The 24,671-nt window shown below is 35.7% G+C and overlaps 2 protein-coding genes across 2 annotated transcripts; one reads left to right on the top strand and one right to left on the bottom strand.

Moving 5' to 3' along the window:
• Nucleotides 1-263: 263 nt before the first annotated feature.
• On the bottom strand, nt 264-5,959 carry hsf2bp (heat shock transcription factor 2 binding protein). Its single transcript, XM_073842620.1, has 8 exons — nt 5,897-5,959; nt 4,681-4,828; nt 3,979-4,082; nt 3,267-3,416; nt 3,003-3,144; nt 2,772-2,889; nt 631-734; nt 264-496 (listed from the first exon to the last, which is right to left on the bottom strand). Exons 1-8 carry the CDS (start codon nt 5,957-5,959, stop codon nt 264-266), a joined length of 1,062 nt encoding a protein of 353 aa, XP_073698721.1.
• On the top strand, nt 5,862-24,532 carry ankrd10a (ankyrin repeat domain 10a). Its single transcript, XM_073843170.1, has 6 exons — nt 5,862-6,155; nt 8,454-8,606; nt 10,409-10,500; nt 22,247-22,479; nt 22,564-22,650; nt 23,630-24,532. The coding sequence occupies exons 1-6, from the start codon at nt 5,958-5,960 to the stop codon at nt 24,007-24,009; spliced, it is 1,143 nt and encodes a 380-aa protein (XP_073699271.1). The 5' UTR covers nt 5,862-5,957; the 3' UTR covers nt 24,010-24,532.
• The last annotated feature ends 139 nt before the right edge of the window (nt 24,533-24,671 follow it).

The following is a 24,671-nucleotide window of genomic DNA, read 5'->3' as shown; positions in this document are numbered from 1 at the left end:
GTCACAAATAAAGCTTAGAAAGTTCTGCAGAAGTCATTTCTTAACACTTTTAGGGCCTAACACATTAAAAGATGACTAAGCTAAAAAACTGGAATCAAAAGTAATTCTAAATGTACAAATAAGGTTGGAACTTACAGTTGGAAATCTCTTCTTTTGGAAATATAAAATCTCTACGTTTGAACATGGCCAAGACTCAGAATTAGTAATGCTTTTTGCTGGACCTAGATTAAATCTAGACCTATTTGAGTATGAAAGCCTGGGATTCACTTCTCCTTTTCTGTATCTTTAGTCTGGGTGTTGGTAAAGCTAGCTAGATCTTCAAGTGTCTCCTGGGCTGTTTGCTTGAGAGCAGGATGGCGGCTTGAAGCTAGATGGTGGATACGACTGAGTGGGAAAGAGCTCAGGAAATCAGTTGTCATGTGTGACATGACCTCTCTCTCCAGCAGTAAGGATTGAAGGAGCCTCAATGACTGCAGGCACACTTCTGGATCAGGGTCTGTGGGAGAGGGAGAGAGTGTTTCTATGTATGTCAGGGGGTTAGAGAGCCCAATGTAATCCACTGTGAACAGCACTGAGAATGACTGAGAGTGAATGAACTTGAAATCTTCACATAATTGTACACATACACACCTTCCAGAAGGGTGCAGAGAAGAGGTAGAAGTCCAGGATTCTCACTTATGAGCTTCAGTCCATTCACACTGATAGTGATGTTATACAGAGCCATTAGCATCAATCTGCACATAAAAGTGAACAGTTTCATATTTGAAATTGCATATTGCATAAGCATCATATAAGTGTTCACAATAAAGGAAAGAAAAAATCCAGCTCAAAACATTTTATTCATGACTCTGAAACTGTGTAACCAATAAATGAAAAGTAATTACATATTAATTACACCCTGAAAACATGTGAGTTCACATCTTGCCCATATGAAAATGTTGTATATGACATATATTGCCCTATAAATCAAGAGAAATGTTGTTTATGTGTAGCAACCATGTCAACTACAATACCAGTCAAAGTTTTTGTACAGTAATTTTTTAAAATATTTTTAAAGAATTCTTTTCTGCTCACCAAGCCTGCATTTATTTAATCTAAAGTACATCAAAAACAGTAAAATTGGAAATATTTTTTACTATTTAAACTGTTTAACTGTTTTCTATACCTGCTTTAACATTTATTATTATTATGTTGAAAACAGCTGAGTGGATTTTTTAGGTTTCTTTGATAAACAGAAAGTTGAAGACATGCATTCATATGAAATATAAATCTTTTGTAACATTATGTCTTTATCATCACTTTTGATCAATTTAAATCACCCTAAAAAGATTAATTTATATAATTGTATTTGGTATAGTGAATTGTAAATGGTATAGTGTATAATGTTACAAAAGTTTTATTTCATTTAAATGCTTACCTTTGGATCTTTCTATTCATCAAAGTATCCTAAAAAAAATTACTCAATTGTTTTAAAAATTGAATAAAAAAATTGAAACATTGTACATCTTTTATTTATATACAGTTGAGGTAAAAAGTTTACATCCCCCTTTCAGAATCTGCAAAATGTTATTTTACCAAAATAAGAGGGATCATACAAAATGCATGTTATTGTTTATTTAATACTGACCTGAATAAGACCTGAATAATTTCACATAAAATTTGTTTACAAATAGTCCACAAGAGAAAATAAGTAGTTGAATTTATAAAAATTACCCTGTTGAAAAGTTTACATCCCACCTGAATGATCCACAACTGTGTTTTTTTTGTTTAGTGATAGTTGTTCACGAGTCCCTTGTTTGTCCTGAACAGTTAAACTGCCTGCTGTTCTTTAGAAAAATCAAAAATTCTTTGGTTTGTTAGCATTTTTATGTATTTGAACCCTTTCCAACAATGACTGTATGATTTTGGAATCCATCTTTTCATGCTGAGGACACCTGATGGACTGACGGATATCATATGCAACTATTATAGAAGGTTAAAACGCTCACTGATGCTCCAGAAGGAAAAACCATGCATTAAGAGCCAGGGGTGAAAACTTTTAAACAGAATGAAAATTTTTCTTAAACACGTTTCTTTAACACATTTTTTTTTTTTTTTAGTACTGCCCTTCAGAGGCTACAGAAGATATTTACATGTTTCCCAGAAGACAAAATAAGTTAAATTTACCCTGATCTTCAAATTCACCTCCCAGCTTAATGCATGGTTTTTCCTTCTGGGCATCAGTAAGTGTTTGAACCTTCTGTAATAGTTGCATTTGAGTCCCTTAGTTGTCCTCAGTGTAAAAAACATAGGTCTCAAAATCATACAGTAATTGTTAAAATGGATTTAAATACACAAAAATGCTGGAAAACCACAGAATTTGTGGGACCTGAAGGATGTTTCTTAAGAACAGCAGGCAGTTGAACTGTTCAGGACAAACAAGGCACTCATCAACAACTATCACTAAATAAAAATAAAAAAAACACAGCTGTGGATCATTCAGGTTACAATACAGTATTAAGAATCAAGGGGATGTAAACTTTTGGACCAGGTCATTTTTATAAATTCAACTATTATTTTCTCTTGTGGACTATATGTAAACATCTTTTATGTGAAATATCGTATTCAGGTCAGCACTAAATAAACAATAACATACATTTAGTATGATCCCTCTTATTTTGGTAAAATAATTACAATTTGCAGATACTGAATGCAACTTTATTAAGAAAACATATATACAAAAAGAATTATATTTTATATGTATTTTTTAAAATGTAAAAATTGTAACATACACTTTGAGTTTTGGAAACACTCCTGGTTTCATTAGAAACAGCAGCTGCAACAAAGTATTCAACAGGATGTGGGCAGAAGAGGATAAGAAGTCCCGTCCACAAGACACAGCAGCTATATCTAAAACCAATGAACAGATGAAATGTCAATTTCATACATTTTTGAGATGGTAAAATACAGTATAAATAAGTAATGACTTGAACTAGTAGTAAAAACAAACTCAGTGCCCTCACTGGTAACAACACCAGCCACAGCCAGAACTAAATGATGCTCTTTTGAGTTGCAACTCTGTTGAGGCTTTGCCTCGTCATTCAGAAACTTGATGAAAGTCTCCAAGGTTTGACCTGCAATGCTCAGGAAGGGTTCCAGTTTACCCTGTGGATGCATAAATGTATGTAAGGCATTCTTACCTGGTTGAGGTAAAGCACATTCATTCAATTAATCTAACTGGAAGTCAGCCCTTAACAATTTCCACTCCCAAAATGGTACAAACTCACATCAGCCACTATGTCTCTGACTGCTTCCTCCCTTTGGGATGCACTCCAAAGCAGGGTGCAAGTTGCAGTAGCCAGATCAGTACAAAATGCTTTCTGCTGCTGCAGCTCCTCTCTGCACTCCCATAACTGCTGCTTTAAAACCAGCTTCTCCTACAAATATATGTGAGGAGATGATACATACACACATACCTATTTGGGGAAGAGATTTCTCCCACTCTCTCATACAAACACGCTAGTGGTTCTCAACCTTTTTGACCCTAAGACACCACATTGTTAGAAATATTATTCAAAGGTCCACAGGATATTGAATAAATAAATACATTTTTCATCTTTGGGTGACCTATGCCTTTAATATAATTGAATAAAATAAATATAAATAATTAAAATAATTTATTTCCATATTTCTATAAGTTTCTTTACACTTCTTATTACCAATGAATTTAAATTACTCTTCTTTTATTTATTTTTTTACTCACAAATAGTCAAAAAATTAGACCATGACATAATTAAAACTAATTTTCTAAGTTCTAAACTGCCCTGTGACCCTCCTTGGAAGTGTGGTGAGGCCTTCTAGTGTGTTCCAGCCCTCCAGTTGAGAACCACTGCTCTAATACTAGACATACAGTATTTTAAAGCAAAACTATTGAATGCTTTCTTAGAATCTTTTCAGCGTGGGCTCTTCAGTCTCTTATTTTCTCCTTTATTTTAGTACCTGTCTCTCTCTCTGACACTCGCTCAGAGCAACATCTAGTCTGGAGCGGATTTGCAGACAATCTTCTCTCTGTTGCTGCTGCTCACGTTCATTGCGCTCTTTAACTATATAACATTAAAGAACCTTTTATTAAAACAACAGAGTTAACATTTAGTATTGTTATAAATGCTGTAAAACAAGGTTGTACACCATTCAGAACTGAACTGAGACTTCTTTTAAATTCACGTTTCTGAATTTTCACTAATTTGAATTGATGTAGGAAACAGGATGCTTGAATATATGACATGAATGAAATTCAAAGAATAGCTGTAATTCTTAATACATAAAGTTTGCAAAGACAAACTTTGAATGTTGGCTTAAAGCCTTGTTTAAATTGTTGACATATGCATAAGTAGCTTTAATTTAATTTTTTTTCAGGATGCATTAGTTGTGTGGATTTCTTTCAAATAGCAATTCAGTAAATGTATCTTCCTGTTATTCAAATTCAACTTCCTGTGAGGTGTGGCCAAATTAATTCAAATTCCAGTTTATGAATTGAAGCCTCGATTCTAAATTTTGCTCAACCCTGTTGGAACAACGTCCATTACATAGGGTAATTTACTATACACGTGTCTATAGCATGTACAAAGCTCATATTGTTTCTATATTAGTCTATTATGTGTATCATAACTGACTAGTGTTACTGAACGAGTTTTTGCTTACATGCGTCCAGAGACCGTCCTTTGTGGATAGTATCAATAAAGTCACTATTGATTACTTTTGGCATAAGCTCTCGTAGTGTCCTGACTTCTGCCTCCAGTTTCTCCAAGTCTTGCTTTCTGACTCGAACAAAGCAGCCTGATCCTACATCCTTTAAACACACATGTTTTTGTTTACTGTTGGAGGTGGACAAACCTTACAGTGTAAGTATGACAATATGCAGAGTACCAAGCTTCTCTTGAAATGTAAACGTGCGTTAGAAGCAGTTAAAACAGTGACATCTTGTGGTAATTCTGGCACTTGCGTTTGTCTTGATCATACTTTATAACTGGGTTGATCTTGGAAAGCGATTAAAATGTTTTCGTGACGACAAAATCTATTTGTAAAGTCTCTTTATATTTACAGAAGTACATACCGTATCAAACAAATAACTAATTAGCTGATTAGCTTGCTAAACACTTGCACAAACTCTTACATCAACGTCAGCTTCTCAAAAACAAACTTGAACTCCGCGAAAATGGTAAAGTTACCTCTCCTGCAGATGACACAGACGAAACAGGAGCTGTATCGGTTGTTTTCATTTCGAAAAGTGCAAATTTGATCAAGTTGTACGTAAGGCCTCTGACCTATTACAATGTTTAGACGATGAAATATTTAGCGCCCTCTACTGTTCTGCGCATAATAACAAGTCATGTACTTATTACCCATCCCCCAGGTCGACAGTATAGCAATAGTAAAATGGAAGAAAAAAGGAAATATAAAAGATAAAGCTTCTTAATATTCCACACAAAACATATTTCATATCCAGAATTCGTTCTGAAATAAATTATTCAAGGAATTCCATAATGGGCGAAAGCAAAGATAGATAGATAGATAGATAGATAGATAGATAGATAGATAGATAGATAGATAGATAGATAAAATACTTTAATCTTTAAAATACGTTAATTCATGTGTGATTTAAAACATGGATTGGCCTGACAGTAGTCCTAAACACGCTTGATGAAAATCCATGGCGGGTTTTCCGTACGTCATTACGTTGCCTGGGCTGAATCTGTTCCCCAGTCCCAGAAGTATTCCAGTCCGTGATTTCCAAATAGCCACTCAAGTTACACTTTGAGAGAGCGAGCGGCGAGCGCTCACTCAGTTCAGTCTCACTGCCTCCTTTTGTGTGTGTGGTAGCTGTTAGTGTTATCTGAGCACACACCGCTTTGCTTACCCTGGGGGGTTTATAAGCCAAATAATTGGGGTTTTCCGCGACGCAGCAGAACTGTTGGATCATGTCTGTAGGACTGGAGCCCGGTTTCTCCAACGACGAGGTGCTGAACATACGTTATCCGCTTCATCGTGCGTGCAGGGATGGAGACGTCGGCGCGCTCTGCTCGCTGCTTCAGCGCTCCACCAACCAGGCGGACCTGGTTGCCGAAGACTCGTTTTACGGCTGGACCCCCATTCATTGGGCAGCACACTTTGGGAAGGTAATAGAAGTGCATTGTTTGCATAGATTTATGTTTTATCTTTCTCTTCCGGAGAAGGAGGCGTGTATCTGCGCAGGTTTAGGGAATAGCGACCGTGTAACAACATTAGTTAACGTTAGGCGTGCTGTCATCAAGAACTGAAATTAAGTTACAGCTTGTGCACATACAAAGAAAACTAAAATATCCAATCAATAAGAAATGGGTTGCAATATCGCCTGGATAATAAGGCCATCGGCAGAAAACGGGTCATATTCGCAGCGGCTGCGTGCAAACTCGCATGCTGGGGAAGAGCAGAGATTAATCACTTAATGCATGTTTGAACTGAAAGCATTATGATTTCTGTCTGAGATGAGGCAGACTACAGCGTCAGTGGCACACATGTCGTCTATCTTATCCACTCTTGACTGTAACATGTATGTAGTCACAGATAAACCTCGCAAGTTAAGTTGAATAAAAGAAATTAAGCCGAGTATAGACGTTACTGATTGCTGCTTTGTTTCTGGATCATATTACTTGGAAAATCAACTTGTATGGACCGCAGCCAGCGAAGCAGCAACATAGGGCGCCAGTACTCACAGGCGCGAGCCCACCGATTCATTCATTGGCTGGGCGAAGACCAATAAAACACCACGCGCCAAAACCGCGAATTTAAAATCCGAACCCTCCTCTTGTTTTACACTTGTGTGGTGTTGTACTGCTATCTATAGCCCATGGTCAGGGTAGCACCGTATGTGACCCTGGACCACAAAACCAGTAATTAGGGTCAATTTTTTGAAACTGAGATTTATACATAATCTGAAAGCTGAATGAATAATCTTTCCATTGATGTATGTTTGTTTTGACAGAACAATATTTGGCCGAGATACAACCATTTGAAAATCTGGCAACTGAGGGTGCAAAAAACGCCTATAAAGTTGTCCACATAAAGTTCTTAGCAACTAGCAAAAAAATAAGATTTGATATACCGTATATATGGTAGAAAATTTACAAAATATATTCACGTAACATGATCTTTACTTAATATACTAATGATTTTCGGCATAAAAGAAAAGCTGATAGTTTTGACCCATACAATGTATTGTTGGCTATTGCTACAAATATACCTATGCTACTTACGACTTGTTTTGTGGTCCAGGGTTGCTTATTTGATTTTTGACAAAATTAAAGCAAGGCTTTGTGGGACTGAAGAACAGCGTGTCCAATTGATTATACAATTGTTTAAAACATACCGATTCTTCAGCTGACGAAAGCCTTTCCGGAAAAAACGGTTTTGTTTGTTGGAAGTTTTGATATACTGTTGACAGACTGTCATGCTTCTTGTTAAATTGTACACATTTGAAGGTCACATTGTTTAAATTGTGTAATGTTATTTAACATGAGATTAATGACAGTTTTGTTGAAGTTGGAAAGTTTGTACTTCTGTGCCTATGCATGATGAAAATGGAATTTTTGTGTTATGTTAACAATTGAAGTTTTTTCAAACACACCTCATTATGTCTCAAAGACGGCATTTATTATGTAAAAAAAAATGGAAAAGCTTCAGCGGCGTGACTATTTTTAGTATTATTCCTAATGGAAGTTTCCAGAGAAACTCTCTGAGCAAAAAACTGGCCCCGTGAAATGTGGCTTGTTTTCCACACTTGAACACATTTGTCATTGATTCAAATTACTCCGCTTTAGTACATTTCTGTGTTTTACTAGTATGTTTTATTGTCTTGAACATTCTACATTTCACTACACTTCATTCCTGTCACTTTTAGGCTGGGAAAAATGCTATCTTATGTACACGCATACAACGAGCACATCCTGTGCTTCTGCTCATATCATCTGCTGATTGTGCACATTTACAGACAAGTTTTGGCCATCAAGCAATTTCAAGAGGACAAACAAAGGTGGTAGGACTTGAAAGTGTTTGAGGGATTTGGTCTATTTTTCCAGAGTCTGTTTAATGTCACGGAAGGAGAACAGAGCCAGAGAACAGGGTAATGAGTTGCCCCATAGTGTTCCATATTGAAAATGCAACACAGCTGCCGGTCTCTGACAGCAGAGCAAGGATCATAAGCCTCAAATAGCAAGTCAGAGAGATTGGCAGTCTGTCTCAAACTATTTGATTTCACCACTGTGAAGTCTATAAACCACTGCTTGAGCTGAAGTACTCTTTTATTGCTTAAATTATTCTGGAACTATTGATGGTTATGTGTTTTGAGCATGATTTCACATTCATGTAGGGGGATAGACCAGGCACTGGTGGAAAGTCACTAGTTTATTGATTATGTTTTTCTCTTTGTCGCGAAACAGCTGGAGTGTGTTATGAGGCTGGTGCAGGTGGGATGTGAAGTGAATGCACTGACCACACGGTTTGCTCAAACCCCGGCTCACATCGCTGCATTTGGAGGACATCCAGAATGCCTGCTGTGGCTCTTACACACAGGGGCTGAAATAAACAGACAGGTGGGTCCATATATATATGACATGAAATAGTACATGAAAAATGTATGATATACTGACAATATGGAGAAAAAACAGGCCCAAAACTAAGCAAAAATATGAAATTTGCTGAGGATACTGATAATTTATATAATGACATTTGGATAGCTTGTAGTGTAAATTGAGACATTTATAACAGTATGGTTTTGATAACAGTATAGCAGACTACTTGCGTAAAAATAGTATAAATATCAGTTGACTCTCTCCAGTATGTCTTAAAATATTTAAATGCTTAATTTTATGATCAATGCTCTGTTAGTTTTAAACTATATAATGCAGTGCAATACAATGATGAATGGCAGATAGACAAATAAACTCTTTTCAAAAGCCTGATGGATAAACATAATAAAAAAAAAAAGGAAAAAGTTGCTTTAGTCTAGTAAGTGTTAATCTTGAAATGTTAATGACAATATCAACATTTTTTTTTATGTCTTCTTTATAAAGATCAGTAATGGTTTTATAGCAGAAAGACACATGAACCACAACCTGAAGGTAGACATTTGTACAATTTTGCTAACAAGCCTTCTATTTGCTAAAAAACGACTAAAGTATCAGTCAGATGACAAAGCATGTAGTAGATTGTGTGCAACAGGTTTTTTAACAAGGTTTTGATCATGTTTAGATGTCTTTGTGCATATTAGCCTTGTGACTCTGAATTTTCGTAAGGGCCTTTACAAGAGCACAGCCCCTCAATAATGAACTAAAATGTTCAGCACTGAAAGACTTTTTATTTCACAATGGGATATGTTACTGTCTTCTTGAGTCAGTTAATTAATCTCTGAGCCCTTTGACACAATTTATCTTTTAGGAAGTGACTCAAAGTCCTCTTACCATTTACCCTAACTTATCATCCCTGCTTCCGCTTCCTTCAATTCTCTATCCTCTCTCCGATGTCCTGGTGCACAAATCTCTGCCAAACTGATCCTATTGCCAGGGATGATCCTGTCTGTGATGGACAGATCTTTGAATGGTGACGTCTGTCCTCAAGGGTTGAGCACTGTAGTCTGTGATTTAGCCCAAAGGGCACTGGAGGATATTTACCCCTAACAGATGAAGACAAGCAGATAAGTAAAGTGACAGAATGAAAATTCCTACTACTGTTGGGATGAATATCAGTTCTCTTGCATTAAAGGTGTTAGATTCTGTCCTCAAATACAACTTTACAGTTTTACTCTTCACTTTTGAGAAGCTAGAGTCATTTTTTTAAAAACTGCAAATGTGGTCAGCCAAGTTTGAGAGCTCCCTGTACATCCCTAATCAGGTTCGATTTACTTTGCTTGACATACATTTACTTGAATTTTTGTTTAAAAGTGATCAGCATCAAATTATGTTCACTCAAACACAAACATGCACAGACACTAATGGGAATAATGTTCACAAGCAAGGGCATTCTGTATTATTGCTTTGGTTTGAAAGGAAGTGAATGAGAGATATCTCTGCTGTATTACTGCTTATGCAGTAATTGTGTGGTTTGACCTACTTTTTGTGGCATTATCTGGGTTATTTAACAGCAAGTTATCATGTGCTTCAAATTACACCCTTTAGGGGGAGCTGTTGTGTTAGGGTGAAAAGTTCAATGTCTTTATGACTCACTTGGGACAGTGCTTGTTTAGATTGCTTACTTCAGATTAATACCAACCATCACACATGCTGATGGTTGTACCTAAGTTTTTGATAAAATAAAGAATATTATGAGACTGTCTGTTACATTTTTAGTGTGATGTTGTGAAAGCCTATTAAAATGTGCATTTTCCATATGGTTTCAGGATTATGTGGGTGAAGCACCTATTCACAAAGCAGCACGGGCTGGTAACATGGAGTGCATTAATGTCTTGTTGATCCAGGGAGCCAAACCGATGTAAGTTACTGTCTTACTGTTTTTTGTTGTCTTATTAATTTTTAAATGCACTATTATTTTATGTAGTACTTTATGTGGCATCACAGTGTGAAAGAGAATCTCCACAAATAAAAAGCTCTGTCATAGAACCAGATGGAATAGAACTAGAACGACTTAGTACATAGTTACATTCAGATCTGTTATGGCTCAAAAATGCTGTAAGTCCTTGAAAAGTGTTAACCTTGTCTTAAATCATTTGACTTTTTGCCACAGTCAGAAGAATGTAAATGCAATTATTAATGCAAGAATTGTTTTGTATACAGTTGGTAATCCCGTCACCCCTGTAGTACAGGGACTGTACTAACAATTGTAATACTTGCAGAATAAATTCTGTAACAGGCATTTTCCACATAAAATAAAAGGGGAAAAAAAAATCAAATTCCAAAACACATTCTAATAACATGCAAATTGTAGTGTACTATTTACATTTAATTAATTCAGTTAAAGTGATACTCCACTCAAAAAAATACAATTGTCATAATTTGCTCATCCTCATGTTGTTCCTCATCTTTAAAACACAAATAAAGATATTTTTAATATTCTTTCATAATTTTTGTCCATCCATCAAAAGTTTTAGTTGTGTAGTAGTCTTTGATGCATCAAAAAAGATGATGTCTATATGAATGGAGAGGTTTAATTTAGGCTTCACTTATAAACGGATACAGATTCAATAAATACAGACTTTAATTTATGCTTTTATTCACATATAAACATTATTGAAAGCAAATACACAGAGCACATCAAATATCGTAAACAGAAGCTCAAACATGCTTAATGCATAAGAACAAACCCTTCTGGTTCTGATGGAAGCTCAAATGTGCTTCTGACACTTAGGAACTAGCCGTTATTGGTTCTTGTGCATTAGACAAGTATGGTTGCACTTCTGTTTACCCTATTTGATATTTATGTATTCCTTGATTAATGGTTAAATGTGAAGAAAAGTCTAAATTAAATCTGCTGATCATAAAAAAGCAATAATGTCTCCTCAGAAGACTTGGACTATTGGATTCATATGAATTCTTTTTGATGCATCAGAGTTGTTTGATTTATGTTTAAAAAATGAACAAAGTCAAACATGTTTGGAGCAACATGAGGGTGAGTAAATAGGGTGAAAAGTTTTATTTCTGGGTGAACTATCACTTTAAATGTCCTGCTCTATGTTATTGGATGCAGGTACAGTCAGCAGTAGGCTCGCAGAGCTCTTTTAGTGGAGTTTTTCTTCATCTGATGAACATGTCTATCTAAACCTGTTGTCATCATTTGTGAATTGTGTTTAGTGGTTCCATTTGAAGTTAAGATGAAATTCAAACAAAACAAATGCACATTTTCTCATTCCCCCGGCCTCCCCCCAGCAGAGTCTCAGAGGTCTCTTACTAATCTTTGCATAGACCGGTAATTGCAATTTGAAAATATTACACATGAGGAAAAAAGCATCCAAGGGCTCAACATTAAGGACCCCCCCCCCCGATCACACAGGAGTGAAAATTTTAACTTGGCGTGCCAGAATTTTCACTGGCCCTGCCTCAAAAAAAATTGTTTCATTGTTTTTGACCCATTTTGACCTTGTATTCTAGTAAATAAGCTTATGACTAAAATTTTAGATGCCGATTTGTAGTTTCCAAATCTTAAATTTGTCTTTATAAATTAAGTATAGATTAATCCTTGTTAAAGCTACAAAAGCTATTCGGTCAAGAGCGGTTTGTCTCATGTTGTTTGGTTAACATTAATGACACAGACAGCAGCATGGGTTAGGCAGTGGCACAGATTAATTATATTTCATCTAAATTTGATTTCTTTATCAACGTTGTCTTCAACATGTCTTTATCAATGTATTGGTCTGTTTAAGGGCAAGAAGACACAAAAGATAAATAAACTTGGTGTTCACACAGCCACAGTTCTGTCATCTTGTGCTTAAATGGTTTAAAATTGCTTTAATGTTTAAATTAGGTTTAAAACAAGTGCAAATGATAAACTTTCGTGACGACGCAGCAGAGACCCAGTGTCTTTTATGCTGGCCTGGGGCCATTGGGCAGTCCTTATTGTTGAACCCTGCATTTATTAATTTCATTTTTTTTCTCTCTCTCTTTTGTCAAATAAAATTACTCTTTTCTTGAGTAGCCGATATGTCAACATGCAATATGCAGATCCTCCTATTTTCTGTGCTGGATTACTAGAGACCTTTTAGAAATTGTTACATTTTGCTTTAAATCAAGTAAGCGTATGAGACATTTGCTTGAAGTTTCCAAGTACATACAGGTCTTTGCAATTAAAATAATGCTTTTTTTTTGGAGAATGCTGGTACTTGTGAGGAATGAAAGAAGGGTGGATGATTGAGTAATTGTGCATTTGTTTTAAGTAGTTTTTTTAAGTAACCTTAAAAGCATGTTGCCTTGTTGTTTGTGTGTGTTTAATGACATTGTTTATTAGATTGTCTTGAAGAAATGCATTCTTGGTCATTCCATGTCAACTCAACCAGAGGTTCCAGTCTTAAAAAACAATTTTTTTTTTTTTTTTTACCTGGTGAAAGAAATACATAAATGAAAAAGACAAAATATTAAATGTCATGCTTGTGTATTTGAGTAATTCACTATTTTGTAGAGATGGGTCAGAATTACCATATTCATCAGATTTAAAAATGACTATAAAAGGTGGGTAAAATGACTATAAAGATAGTACAGTGATTGGTAGGTCTTAAAATCGGTAGTAAATCGGTAGGTAGTAAAATCTGTTTATTGTGTTTAAAGAAGATTGTCTGAAGAACAAACTGTATTAAAAGTAGAAATAAATTCCCTCTATAATACCAATTACATAGAACATACCTCTGAGTGTTAAATGTATTTTTCCGAAGCCTGTGTGTCTGTAACTCAAAAAATATAAATTAATATTTATTAGTTAAAGTAATTAGATCTCAATGCGGTTCCATGCCCAAAATGTGATTTTTCTTTATCCAGTCATGAATTCTGACCAAAAAATAATACAGTATCCCAGGGTTTAAGAATGTATAGTGTGAATAACCATTATTGTGAATAACCTGGATTAATTTTTAACTTAAGGTGAAGTAAAATATAAGCAGTTGTGAAACAAAATAAGATAACCCAGGATTTAAAAAAGATTACCCAGTGTTAAGTATTTCAAGTGTGAGAGCCCTTCAGTGTTTCAAAGTTACTACCAGTAGGTTTTCAAATATACTATCGGTGATTCTACCAAATATAACTCTTAGCAGTGGATACTACTTGATCTATGACTTTGCTTTACATGTTATAACAATAGAAAATTTTAGTACTCAAACAATCCAGATAAGAGAATTCTTAGTTTATGTGAATACAATTTGTGGGGAGAGTAACCACACTTCCCTAGGAGGCACGAATCTGGTTTTAAACATGTAGTTGCAATACTGCATATTTGAACTCTTGGCAGCTTAAGAAGCTTTTAGAACCAAAATCTAAAATGATATTAAAATATCTTTAATACTTAAGTTGCAGGCGTACACACTGAGCTTCTTAAAGTGCCTTTCATTTTTTCATTTCCCATTTTTTTTTAATATTGACCCCCCTCTCCAAAACAATGGATTGCTGAGTAAATGTACATCCATGACATAAAATATTGGCTTTCAACACTAATTATGTTTGTCGTCTTCATAAAAATATCACCAAAATAAAAAAATTTGAGCCAAGGAGCTGTCTGAAAATTAATTGATTTGACATGAAATGACACCATCAACTGCCACTGTCAACTGTCTTATGAGAATTGTTTTTTAAATCCGGTAATGACACACCAAAACTGTTATACTGTCCATAGCCACATCAGTCAGTATAAACCAGCACATGCCACAGTAAAGATCACCAACTTTCATTAACAATCTGGAAAACATTAGTAATAAACAGGCAAATATCTCTGATGTGAAAAGTTTAATTTGTATCTCATTTAGATTTAATTAGTGGTATGATGAATCTCTTTTCCCAAATTTAGTTGGATCGGGGTTAGATATACCTGGCAAGTTGGAAAGTTTTCTCATCATAAAAGCAAACCATAATATACAAAAATGGGCAAAATTGAAGCACTGCTTTTTAAGTACACACAATCACTGAAATTAACGTCACTTGCTTGTAAAGCTGAGTTACAGATTATTCATCTTAAGTCTTTTCTCTGTAACATCTGTATGTTCATATGTGTTTTCTGAAAACGCTAAATTCTTATATTAAAAGGTCAATTTGTAGTCACATTTGCTAATCTACTAAAAACACGATTTGGCTGTCGAATACAACATTCAGATTGTAAATTATTTCTTTGTTTGATTAAATGGCCCAGTTCTTCACAACTTGCTAGACTATCAGCAGAAACACTAAATGAGACACATATTGTGAATATTAATAAGACTTGTTAGATAGGGATGTCCTGAACCAGTCTCAAGGATCCAAGGGCCAATTCATTTTTAATTGACTGGTATTTGCTATCCTAAGCCCGTTCCTTATTTTATGTCAGCTGTCATGCTGTAGGTGACACCTGCCAGTAAGCTTGCCAACCGCCATCAAAGGGAAAAGACGCTCAAATGTGCTTGCTTGACTTATAAGAACCAATGAAGTCTGTTCTAGCGCCTCACACCTTTCTGAGCTTTCATGTTTAACGTATTTGAACAATTTAGTAATGAATCACTCATTTAACTTTACCTTTATTGAGTGTTTACTCTGACTCTACTGAAACGTAGTTGTCAGAATGCTTTATAACCTCATCTCCATTTATTTTTTCCCTTTGTTTATTCTGCTCATTGTACATTAGGGCTGGGTAAAAAATATTGATTCTCCGATTTTAATCGATCTTCAGTTTAACGCAACGATATCGATTCGGGAAATCCCCGAATCGATTCTTAATGCGCGTGCTTCACGTAAGCGGATATGAATATTCACCTCTCCTCTGGAAGGTGTCACCGTCAGCTGCTTTTTTTGCAGAAAAATCTGGTGATCAAAAATGATTAGGCTGTAGTTAAGAACTGTTAGTTTTATGGACAGTTAGAATGTTTTGTATACGCAGACAAGGGCTTTATGATGGGCCTGTTTTGAACGTTTTGAATTTAGAAAAATGTTTTATTTCTTAAACATGTTTGAAGATCTTAATAGATTTCACTGTTGCACATTTACAGTCTTTTGATTTTTTTTTTACAGTAATGTGCATTTTGCAGTTTGTTTACATGATGTACAATGGATGCACATATTTATGACTTCTTGTTACAGTGTTCATTTAAAATAAAAGTTGTTTAAAATAAACAACTGTGTGCACCCTATTATTAATGTAGATGTGTATTTCAGTAATAAACTTAAGTGCAGAATTTCAGTTACCAGCATTTATATCAAAATATGGATCCCATGTCTGCAAAACTGACATTTTAAATAAAATATTGATAGCTAATCGATATTGAATCGAATCGAATCGAAACCATAAAAATAAGAATCGAATCGAATCGCCGAATTGGTCACAATACCCAGCCCTATTGTACATATAAAATGCAAGAAATGTTATATGAGTAGTCCCATATTCATAATTGTGTTCACACAGTCTATTTACAATATCTACCATCGTAACATGGAATATACAAGTATTGGATCGGGACTTTGTTTTGGCAGATATTCAATATTCACTGAATCAATGATCGGTTTGGGGACCTGATAAGGACATCCCTATTGTTAGAATAATTTTTTCCATAGTCTATCCATAGCCTCATTACTTAGCATTATAGCAGTGCTTCATTTTGTAGTGATGTTTTACTACTACGTTTCTTACTACAGAGGCAATGATATGATTTACCAAACTAAAATGTTTTCAAGCTGTTATATCAAAATGTGTTCTCGCTAGGGCTGTCAATGTATTCTAAAGAGATCACATGTTAAACACCATTAAACTGTATTTAGCAAAGAATAGCTGCATTTTCCCAAGTTCATTCAGGTTTTAATACTAAAACACAGTATTAGTAGGAAATGATTTTATAGTAAATTGTTTAGAAATTTTCTGAACACTGTTTTTTTTATCTTTGACAGCCTTAGTTATGTCCCGTCTGACTAAATATATAGGCCATGGGCTCTTGTGAGCTCTTAACCATTAGAAAATGCAAGAGCTATTAGGAAGTGCAACTTATTTTTAGTCAGATATGCACAAACTCTGTCTTTAAGAAAGCTGGTCAGGGAATAGATCCCTAGAGCACAGGATACTTAAAAGCAAGAATGTTTCAACACTTTATATAGATAAGATTCATGAATGTCTGCTTGTTTTATGCATCTTAGATGTGTACTTGATCATTTGTTTGAAATCATCTGTGACCTTTCTGATTAAAGTAGCATGTTTACAAAAAAAATAATATTGAAGATCCATTGTGAACCATTACAGAGAAGGAAAATCCCTACACATCTCAATGTTTTGCAGCGGTTGAATTTGAACATGACTTGATTTTCTCAAGTAAAGCCCAGAAAAGGGGGGGAAGCATTCCAAAAACTGCTGCCACACGTTCTTCAGCGAACACCCTTACATTGAGTGTTCACACTATCGCTTCCTTCAGTATCTACACACTGGCAATCTGTCGAGGTATTTCTTGTGGTGATTGGTTTTGATTCTAGGAGAACAGTCATGATAGCATTTAGACCTGCATGCTTTGCTTAGACAGCACTGTCTTGTTACTTATCCTGCAAGATTTGTTTATTTGTTCTCGACTAACAAGAATAAGGGGAGGCTCAATAATAAATTGTAATCCTACATTAATAAACATGAAGAAGAGTACACCTGCAAAAGTAGTAAGATGTGTTAGAATTACAAAGAAAATAATGTATTACAATGTTAAATGCTTCCTTGAGCAAACAGGACCTCTTCATTTTCAATGCCAGACAATTAATTGTAGCAATGTGTCTCTCATGCTGTAATCTTTATTAAGAACTTTATTCTGTTGTGCTGAGGGTTGAATCATTTGATTTAGCATATGGTTTATGTTTGCAGTTAAATGCATCAACAATCATTTTTAGTGTATTTTATTGAACTATTTAAATGTTAAATTCAGTTGTAGACACAAATAACGGCATTTAATGGTATAGCATTTTACCCTGATCCTGCGGATCCCAACACAAGTTTCGCAAGAGTGGGTGGATTTTACCTTTGCTACGGGCAGGAGCGGGCAATCTATAGTGCAGATAACCGCCATCCCGCAATTTGGCGCATAACAATTATGGAGTTAGAAAAACACTAGGCTTGCTGCAGTAGTCAGTGTTACACAGTTTTTGGATGTACACAGATTCATTTAGCTTTTCCTTAGAAATAAATCATTTAGTTCAGATGGAAAACATCAAATCTTAAACTCACGGAGGAAAACCAACCCACAGAAACATTTTTAAAGTAGACCCTGCATCCAACAAGAGCTGCAGGAGTCAGATTTTACTGATCACAGGTCAAGAGGAAGGAGAGATTGGCAAGACCATGGTGGAGGATTTACTACTCAAAAGATCCTGAACTCATGGACAAATATCTCGTAAAACGTACTCCCTTTACACAGAGTACACGTGATCTCAAAATTGAAAGTGAACAGTAGCTGCGTTTCCATTCCCCTTTAAATTGCGCAAATTGAAATTGCGAATTGAAAATCCAAATTGAAAATGGCAACACGTCAGTTGCGCAAAAACTCCCATTTATCGCAAAAAAGTTTACGCTCGCATGGGGTGGTTTTTCAGGCAAAAAAGGAATGTTTCACAAATCTGCAATGGAAACAGTTTTTTCGCATTTACATGTTACATGGTGTATGTAAAAAGTCATATGATCATTCTTCAATGTACTATATCCTCTAAATACCTGTGGCCGCTTTCACTGCAATTAATGCTTAGATCATTTACACTGCACAGGTCTGCGGCTCTGACGCGGCCACTCTAGTCAATGCTTGTGTTTACGCCAAGAAGATCCGACATGAATGGTCATCAGAGAGAACATGCACAAATATCTGCATGTAAGCATTTGAAAGAGGCTTTCTGTTAGCCAAGTGTACTAAATTAAAGGGATAGTTTGCCCAAATAAAAACCCAAACATCAAAACACCTAAGACCTTTGTTCATCTTCAGAACACAAATTAATTTTTGATGAAATCCAAGAGCTTTTTGACCTAGACAGCAACACGTCTACCACGTTTGAGATCCAGAAATGTAGTAAGGACATCAATAAAATAGTTCATGTGACATCAGTGGTTCAACCGTAATTTTATGAAGCTATGAGATTACTTTTTGTGTGCAAAGAAAACAAAAATAACAAATTTATTTAACAAGTTCTTCTCTTTTGTGTCAGTCTTCGACGTGCGTTCACGAGAGTATCACGACACATACATGTGGTGCTGCTGACACAGGAGCCAGCGTTCTGACGTTCTTTGTGCACAAAATATTCTCATACTGTAGCTTTATAAATTGATGTCACATGAAGTATTTTAACAATGTCCTTAGTAACTTTCTGGGCATTGAACATGTTGCTGTCTACGCAGGGTCAGAAAGCTCTCATATTTCATAAAAAAATAATTTAATTAATTTTTAATTTGTGTTCCGAAGATGAACAAAGGTCTGATGGAACGTGAGTAATTAATGACATAAATTTCAGCACTCCTGCTGAAACATTGGTATTGGGGGTTTTTATATATTGGTTCTGAAGTACCATTACTTTTGACATCTTTACTTAAGGTGTAGAAATGGTTATTCGTAACTCCTTAACTACAGTGCAATAAGTTCCTTGCCTTAAAGGTCCCATATTGTCAAAATCGAAATTTCCTGGCTTTTTTCATGATAACTGAGGTCTAGGGGCTATGTAACTACCATATGAGTTTCAAAGCAGTCAATCCACAGTAAACTGCACACAGCCTGCTTAAAGTAGCTGTTCATTTTCACGAGCCGCTGTGACTTCCGTACAGATGTGACGTCCGATCTACTCGTGCACCGCCTTCAGTCACCACCCCAGCACCAACCACCGTCCCACCCTCCTTTTGTCAAACCCAGACAATATCGTGTCCATAACATTGCTAAGCAACAACAACACGGAAACTAATCTAGAAAACCCTGTTCAGTCGATAGATGTCGAAACTACATCATTGCACAGGCTTCAGAACAACGTGAATATAAGAGACCACTGGCACGTCAACTTCAGCCTCTTTCACTCAGCGATTCCGGTAAATACACGGATAATGTGTCCCATGATTTGTTCCGGAATTGTTTAATTTGGTTCATTCACAGTTGTTTTCCGGAATCTGTGCATGCTTTACACACAACCCATAAAGACATGTGACGTTTGGATGTGAGATGTAATGCAACGCGTACGTTTCACTAAACTGAAACTAACCTGAACAAACTGTGCTTCAGTGCTGATAGTGAGGAGCTGGCTCTGCCTGATCGCCGCTTCATTCCACTTTGCATGTATTTTTTCGTCGTGAAGAGTCGCATGATAACGTGCATCATCACTACAACACTGCCTTTATGGTTCTGGCTTTTGTTCACACAGCGCTCGTTCCCGTAATTTTCCAGAATCAGCGCGCATTGTGAAAGGGGCTTTACTAAAGCAACAGTTATGTAGCTTACTGCATTCGGTGTTTGAAAAAGAAAAAACATTAATGATCATTCTGAAATATCTTGTTGAGTATCAGCAGGCTAGGCTCTCTCTATGGCTCTGGGTTCAGCTACAACGATACATGACCTGTGATTGGCCTGGCTGTGCGTCACTCAGAAAACAACAGGCCAATCAGAAGAGAGGCTCATGAATATTAATTAGATGGGCCAAAATCGACCTGTTTTTGACAGAGCTCCTAAAAAAGGAGCTGTAAAAATATATTGAGATGGATTTTGGCACTTATACCACAAATATATATTCTTAAGGACATCAACAACTAAAATAAACCTCCAAAAATGTGTACAATATGGGACCTTTAAGAATTGTCTGGCATTGTCTGATGTTTTCACTGAATGTTTCCAGAAGATTAAAATATTCAGTCAAAATTCTTGGAAGCATTTAATATTTTTTTTAGATTGAAAAGGGATGTTTAGGCAAGAATGAGTGAATGCAAGGCAATCATATACTTTTTTTTTTCTTTTTTTGAAAGCTTAACTTGTCTTTCTTTGTTTTGAAGCATTGTCATGTTTATTGCATATTTACTATTTACTTTTCACTTTTCAGTTGTTTTTTATGTAAAACCATTTTTAAAAATACAAAGGGAGAGATGGATAGTTAAAACCAAATTCATAAATGAACCAACTGCTGACCCAACTGTTATTTATCCTCACTATATTGTGCAGACATGGCAAAAAAAAAAAAAAAAACTGTCAGAAGTTTTGGGGATAGTTTTCCAAATGCTAATTAAAACATGTTCAGGACCAAAATGTAATCTGTATGATCATAGTTCTTAAAGGATTAGTCTACTTTCTAGAACAAAAATTTACAGATAATTTACTAACTTGTCATCCAAGATGTTCATGTCTTTTTCTTCAGTCGTAAAGAAATTGTTTTCATTTCAGGTATTTTCTCCATATAGTGGACTTCTATGGTGACCATAGTTTGAACTTCCAAAACACAGTTTGAAATGCAGATTTAATGCGTACTCTGTGCACTCCGGTTCAATACAGTTAGCATATGTTAAAAATCTCCCATCTCATTTTCTTCTCCAACTTAAAAATCATCCTACATTGCTGCAGAGGTACCAACCCAGTGTTTACAAAGTGAATGTGAAAAGAAGGTCAAATGCCTTTTACAAAAATAGGTAAAACAGCGATGTAGGATATTTTAAAGTTGGAGGAGAAAATGAGATTTTTTGACATGCTCTAACTATCTTGAACCGGAGTGCACAGAGTACGCATGCGCATCGCAGGGCTAGACAAGATGAGCATTTGTGGTTAAAGTGTATAAATTGTTATTTATTTATTTTTTTTTAGAAAATAACTGATCGTTTCGCTAGATAATACTCTTCTTCCTCGGCTGGGATCAGAGCCGTTTGAAGCTTCATTGAAACTGCATTTTTTGAAGTTCAAACTCGCAGGTACCATAGAAGTCCACTATATTGAGAGAGAAAAAAAAAACAATTTTTTTTTTTACAACTGAAGAAAAGAAACATGAACATCTTGGATGACATTGGGGTGAGTAAATTATCTATCTGTAAATTTTTGTTCTGGAAGTGAACTAATCCTTTAATAAGGCACTATTCATAGAATATTTGAATCTGTATTTGAATATCAGACATGGCATAATCTTATGTCCATCAGACAAACATTTGACAATATGTAGAATATAATATGACTAATAATCTGGTCCAAACATTTTTATTCATTTTAGCAGGTTGGTTCATGTCTGAATTCTCTTTTAGGTGCACACACTGCATTCGGAGATAAATATGCTCTGAACTTTTTTCCCCCTAATAAACTGTACTTTCTGGCATCTTTTTCTGGTTATAGGTACTTTTTGAAACCAAAAAAACATCATGTGGGACAAATAGTTTTAAACTTTTATCATTGTTTTTTGTTCACAAACATCTGTTAAAAACAAAAAGTTTTAGAACAATATTATTTCCTGTTGCAGTGTGTGAATCAACTTTTTGGGCCTTTCCTAAAACTAGCTTATAGAATAAAAGGGAAAGTCTTTGAAATATAAAAAGATAATTAACATTAGTATAACAGTGTTAATTAGACAATTCCAGATCCAACTAATCTATTTTTTTACCCATTTTGCAGCTTGAGGAATGCAAATGGTTTGACTGCAGCAGATCTGGCTCGTGCTCAAGGCTTCCATGATTGTGCTCAGCTCCTCTCTAATGCACACAACCAGCTAAATCAGATAAATGGATTTGCCCACAATGGGACCGACCATACTCACATCCAGGGCCGCAGTCTGAATGGGATAGCGAATAGAAAAAGACTTCTTGATTGCACCGAGCCAAACCACATGAAAAAACCAAGAACTGAGAGTAAGTCCGTTTTTGTAGTGCATAAAATCAGCACTAAATCAACGAAAAAAGTTTTTCTAATTATATTGCATGTTTTTCATTCAGGCATGATTTTCTCAGTGAAGACAACCAATGGAATTGGAGAGGAGCTTGAGAGTATGAATGCGGAATCAACTGCTGAAAACCAATCAGGTGGGACTGGACCTTCTCCACCAATGTCTATTGACCTTGAACATCATGAGGACAGTGTTTCTTTGACGAACCCCTCTACCACCCAAAAAATGTTGGAGCCCACATCTATCACTTCTGTTCCTGGCCCCTGGCTATGGACAAACTCATACGCTTATTTATGAGGGAAAAGTTATCAACACGTGCATCAACAAGTTGTCAATGCAAATTATTTGGCTAGTATATTTTTATTGGATTTTGTCAGACTGCTGAAATATATGCAATCTAATAGTATTTGGGATGAGATGTCCATGAGATATCAAAGTATGCACACACAAATAACAGACTTTTCCAGTACTTGCAAAGACACATCAGCTAAAAGTTGCTAGTTTTCTTGGCTTTATTTCGATATATAATCTGCATATGAGAATTCTGAATCAGTTTTGTAAAAATAGCTTACTGTTAGCTTAATATTATACAGTAGGCTTGTATGTAATAGTTATATTTTCTGAATCTTCCAGCAATATATTTCAAAATGAAAGCATTAACTGATTTTAGGATATTTCATAAAGATATGTCTTATTTACAAATTAATTAATGCATTGGTTAATATTTGTGCTTCCATACCCTTTTTATATAAACTGTTTTTAAAAATTTCACATGTAATCTCATTTTTTAAAAACACTGATGCTTCTTTTAGGTAGAGGTTATGGTTAAAAAAAATTCTTACTGACTTTAGCAATTAGGTGTTCAAGCTCTCCCTTGACCATTTGGAAGAGTACAGTCTGTGTTTTGACTTGTGATAATAAGAAATTAAAACAAGATGACATAGTGTACACTTGTATGAAGTATGAGCAAAAAACCTGGAAACGAAATGCAGTTTATCAATCCACAAGAATGTATTGGATACAAATGTTTTGTTTCTCTTGTCTGGCCCAAGTTCATGTGTAATCAAGACCATTTGCTCATCACTTTCTGACGCATGTCTTGTTTTGAATGACAGATGAAGCCATAGCCACAGGTTTGAGGAATGGTCATGGGCAGCAGAACAGTTTCACTGTCAACAGCTTCGCCACTAATGGGCAGTGTTATCAGTCCCCATTCAATGGGGTTGAGACCATTCCAGAGTCGAGAATGGACATGTGCGGCTCACTGCACTTCAATGGCAGCCCAAGCAGCTGCGTATCTCACCGGCCTGCGTGGGATGCGTTCCTGCCTGACTCCGGAGAACATCTGCGCTATGGACACTACCATGGCTTCGGAGATACGGCAGAGGACCTGGAAGATGCTAGCAGCTGTCAGGAGCACAGCACTATTGTAAAGGCAGAGCAACACTATGATCAAGAAGTTCTCAGTGCTGTGCAGCTGTTCCATGGATCATAAAATGAAAACGATTTCCGTCCATTTGATTTCAAGTGGTCACGTTGGTGGCAGCACTATTCGCCTTAAACTGAGAGGTTGTCTTGCACCTTAACGCAGGCTGTTTTGTTTATGAATTTTTGTGATTTTGTTGTTTTTGATAAAGGGGACAATCTTTCTACCAAAGGGGAGAAATTATATTGCATTTTGTACCTGACTTTATTTTATTATATGTGTGTTTGAACTCAGCCTAGCTGTCTGGGTGCATTTATTTTTCCCCTTTAATGCAATGTTAGAATGTTGTGCAAGGAGTTGATTTTTATGTGGATTAATTGTGAGTTTGTAGCTTTGTGCCAATGAATACTAGCTTTTTGAAAAAGGAGACTTTTGTATATGATTTTGTTGTATTCTTGTGACAGTTTTTTCCTGAGAAGCAAAGCTGACATGCAGACTGTAAAACAGTCGATTTTGTTTTTGAAAAAGAAAGCTTAAGATGTATAGCATTCCTTTATCTTTGTACCTTGTGTTCTAATTAAAAATCAGAAACTCAAAAGAAGCTTCTTTCATTGCCATCTGAAGACAGTTCTTCTACAGAATATATAGCCAATTTGTTTGGGGTTTTTTTTTCAAACTTTTAAAGGAAACCATTTATCAAAATAAATTAGAACCTTGTTTCTCAAGTTAAA

Source organism: Garra rufa, chromosome 6 (genome assembly GCF_049309525.1).
Source record: "Garra rufa chromosome 6, GarRuf1.0, whole genome shotgun sequence".
NCBI classification, from domain to species: Eukaryota; Metazoa; Chordata; class Actinopteri; order Cypriniformes; family Cyprinidae; genus Garra; species Garra rufa.
The sequence above is the reverse complement of the archived record's forward strand: the minus strand, read 5'-3'. Positions and strand labels throughout refer to the sequence as shown.

Excerpts from the sequence above, each read along its gene's own strand:
- ankrd10a (XM_073843170.1), top strand. The coding sequence starts at position 5,958 with ATGTCTGTAGGACTGGAGCCCGGTTTCTCCAACGACGAGGTGCTGAAC. Across the intron at positions 22,480-22,563 it reads GAAAAAACCAAGAACTGAGA|GCATGATTTTCTCAGTGAAG; the intron begins GTAAGTCCGTTT and ends TTTTTCATTCAG. Across the intron at positions 22,651-23,629 it reads AACTGCTGAAAACCAATCAG|ATGAAGCCATAGCCACAGGT; the intron begins GTGGGACTGGAC and ends TTTGAATGACAG.
- hsf2bp (XM_073842620.1), bottom strand. The coding sequence starts at position 5,959 with ATGATCCAACAGTTCTGCTGCGTCGCGGAAAACCCCAATTATTTGGCT. Across the intron at positions 4,829-5,896 it reads TGGCTTATAAACCCCCCAGG|GATGTAGGATCAGGCTGCTT; the intron begins GTAAGCAAAGCG and ends GTGTGTTTAAAG. Across the intron at positions 4,083-4,680 it reads AGGACGGTCTCTGGACGCAT|TTAAAGAGCGCAATGAACGT; the intron begins GTAAGCAAAAAC and ends AATGTTATATAG.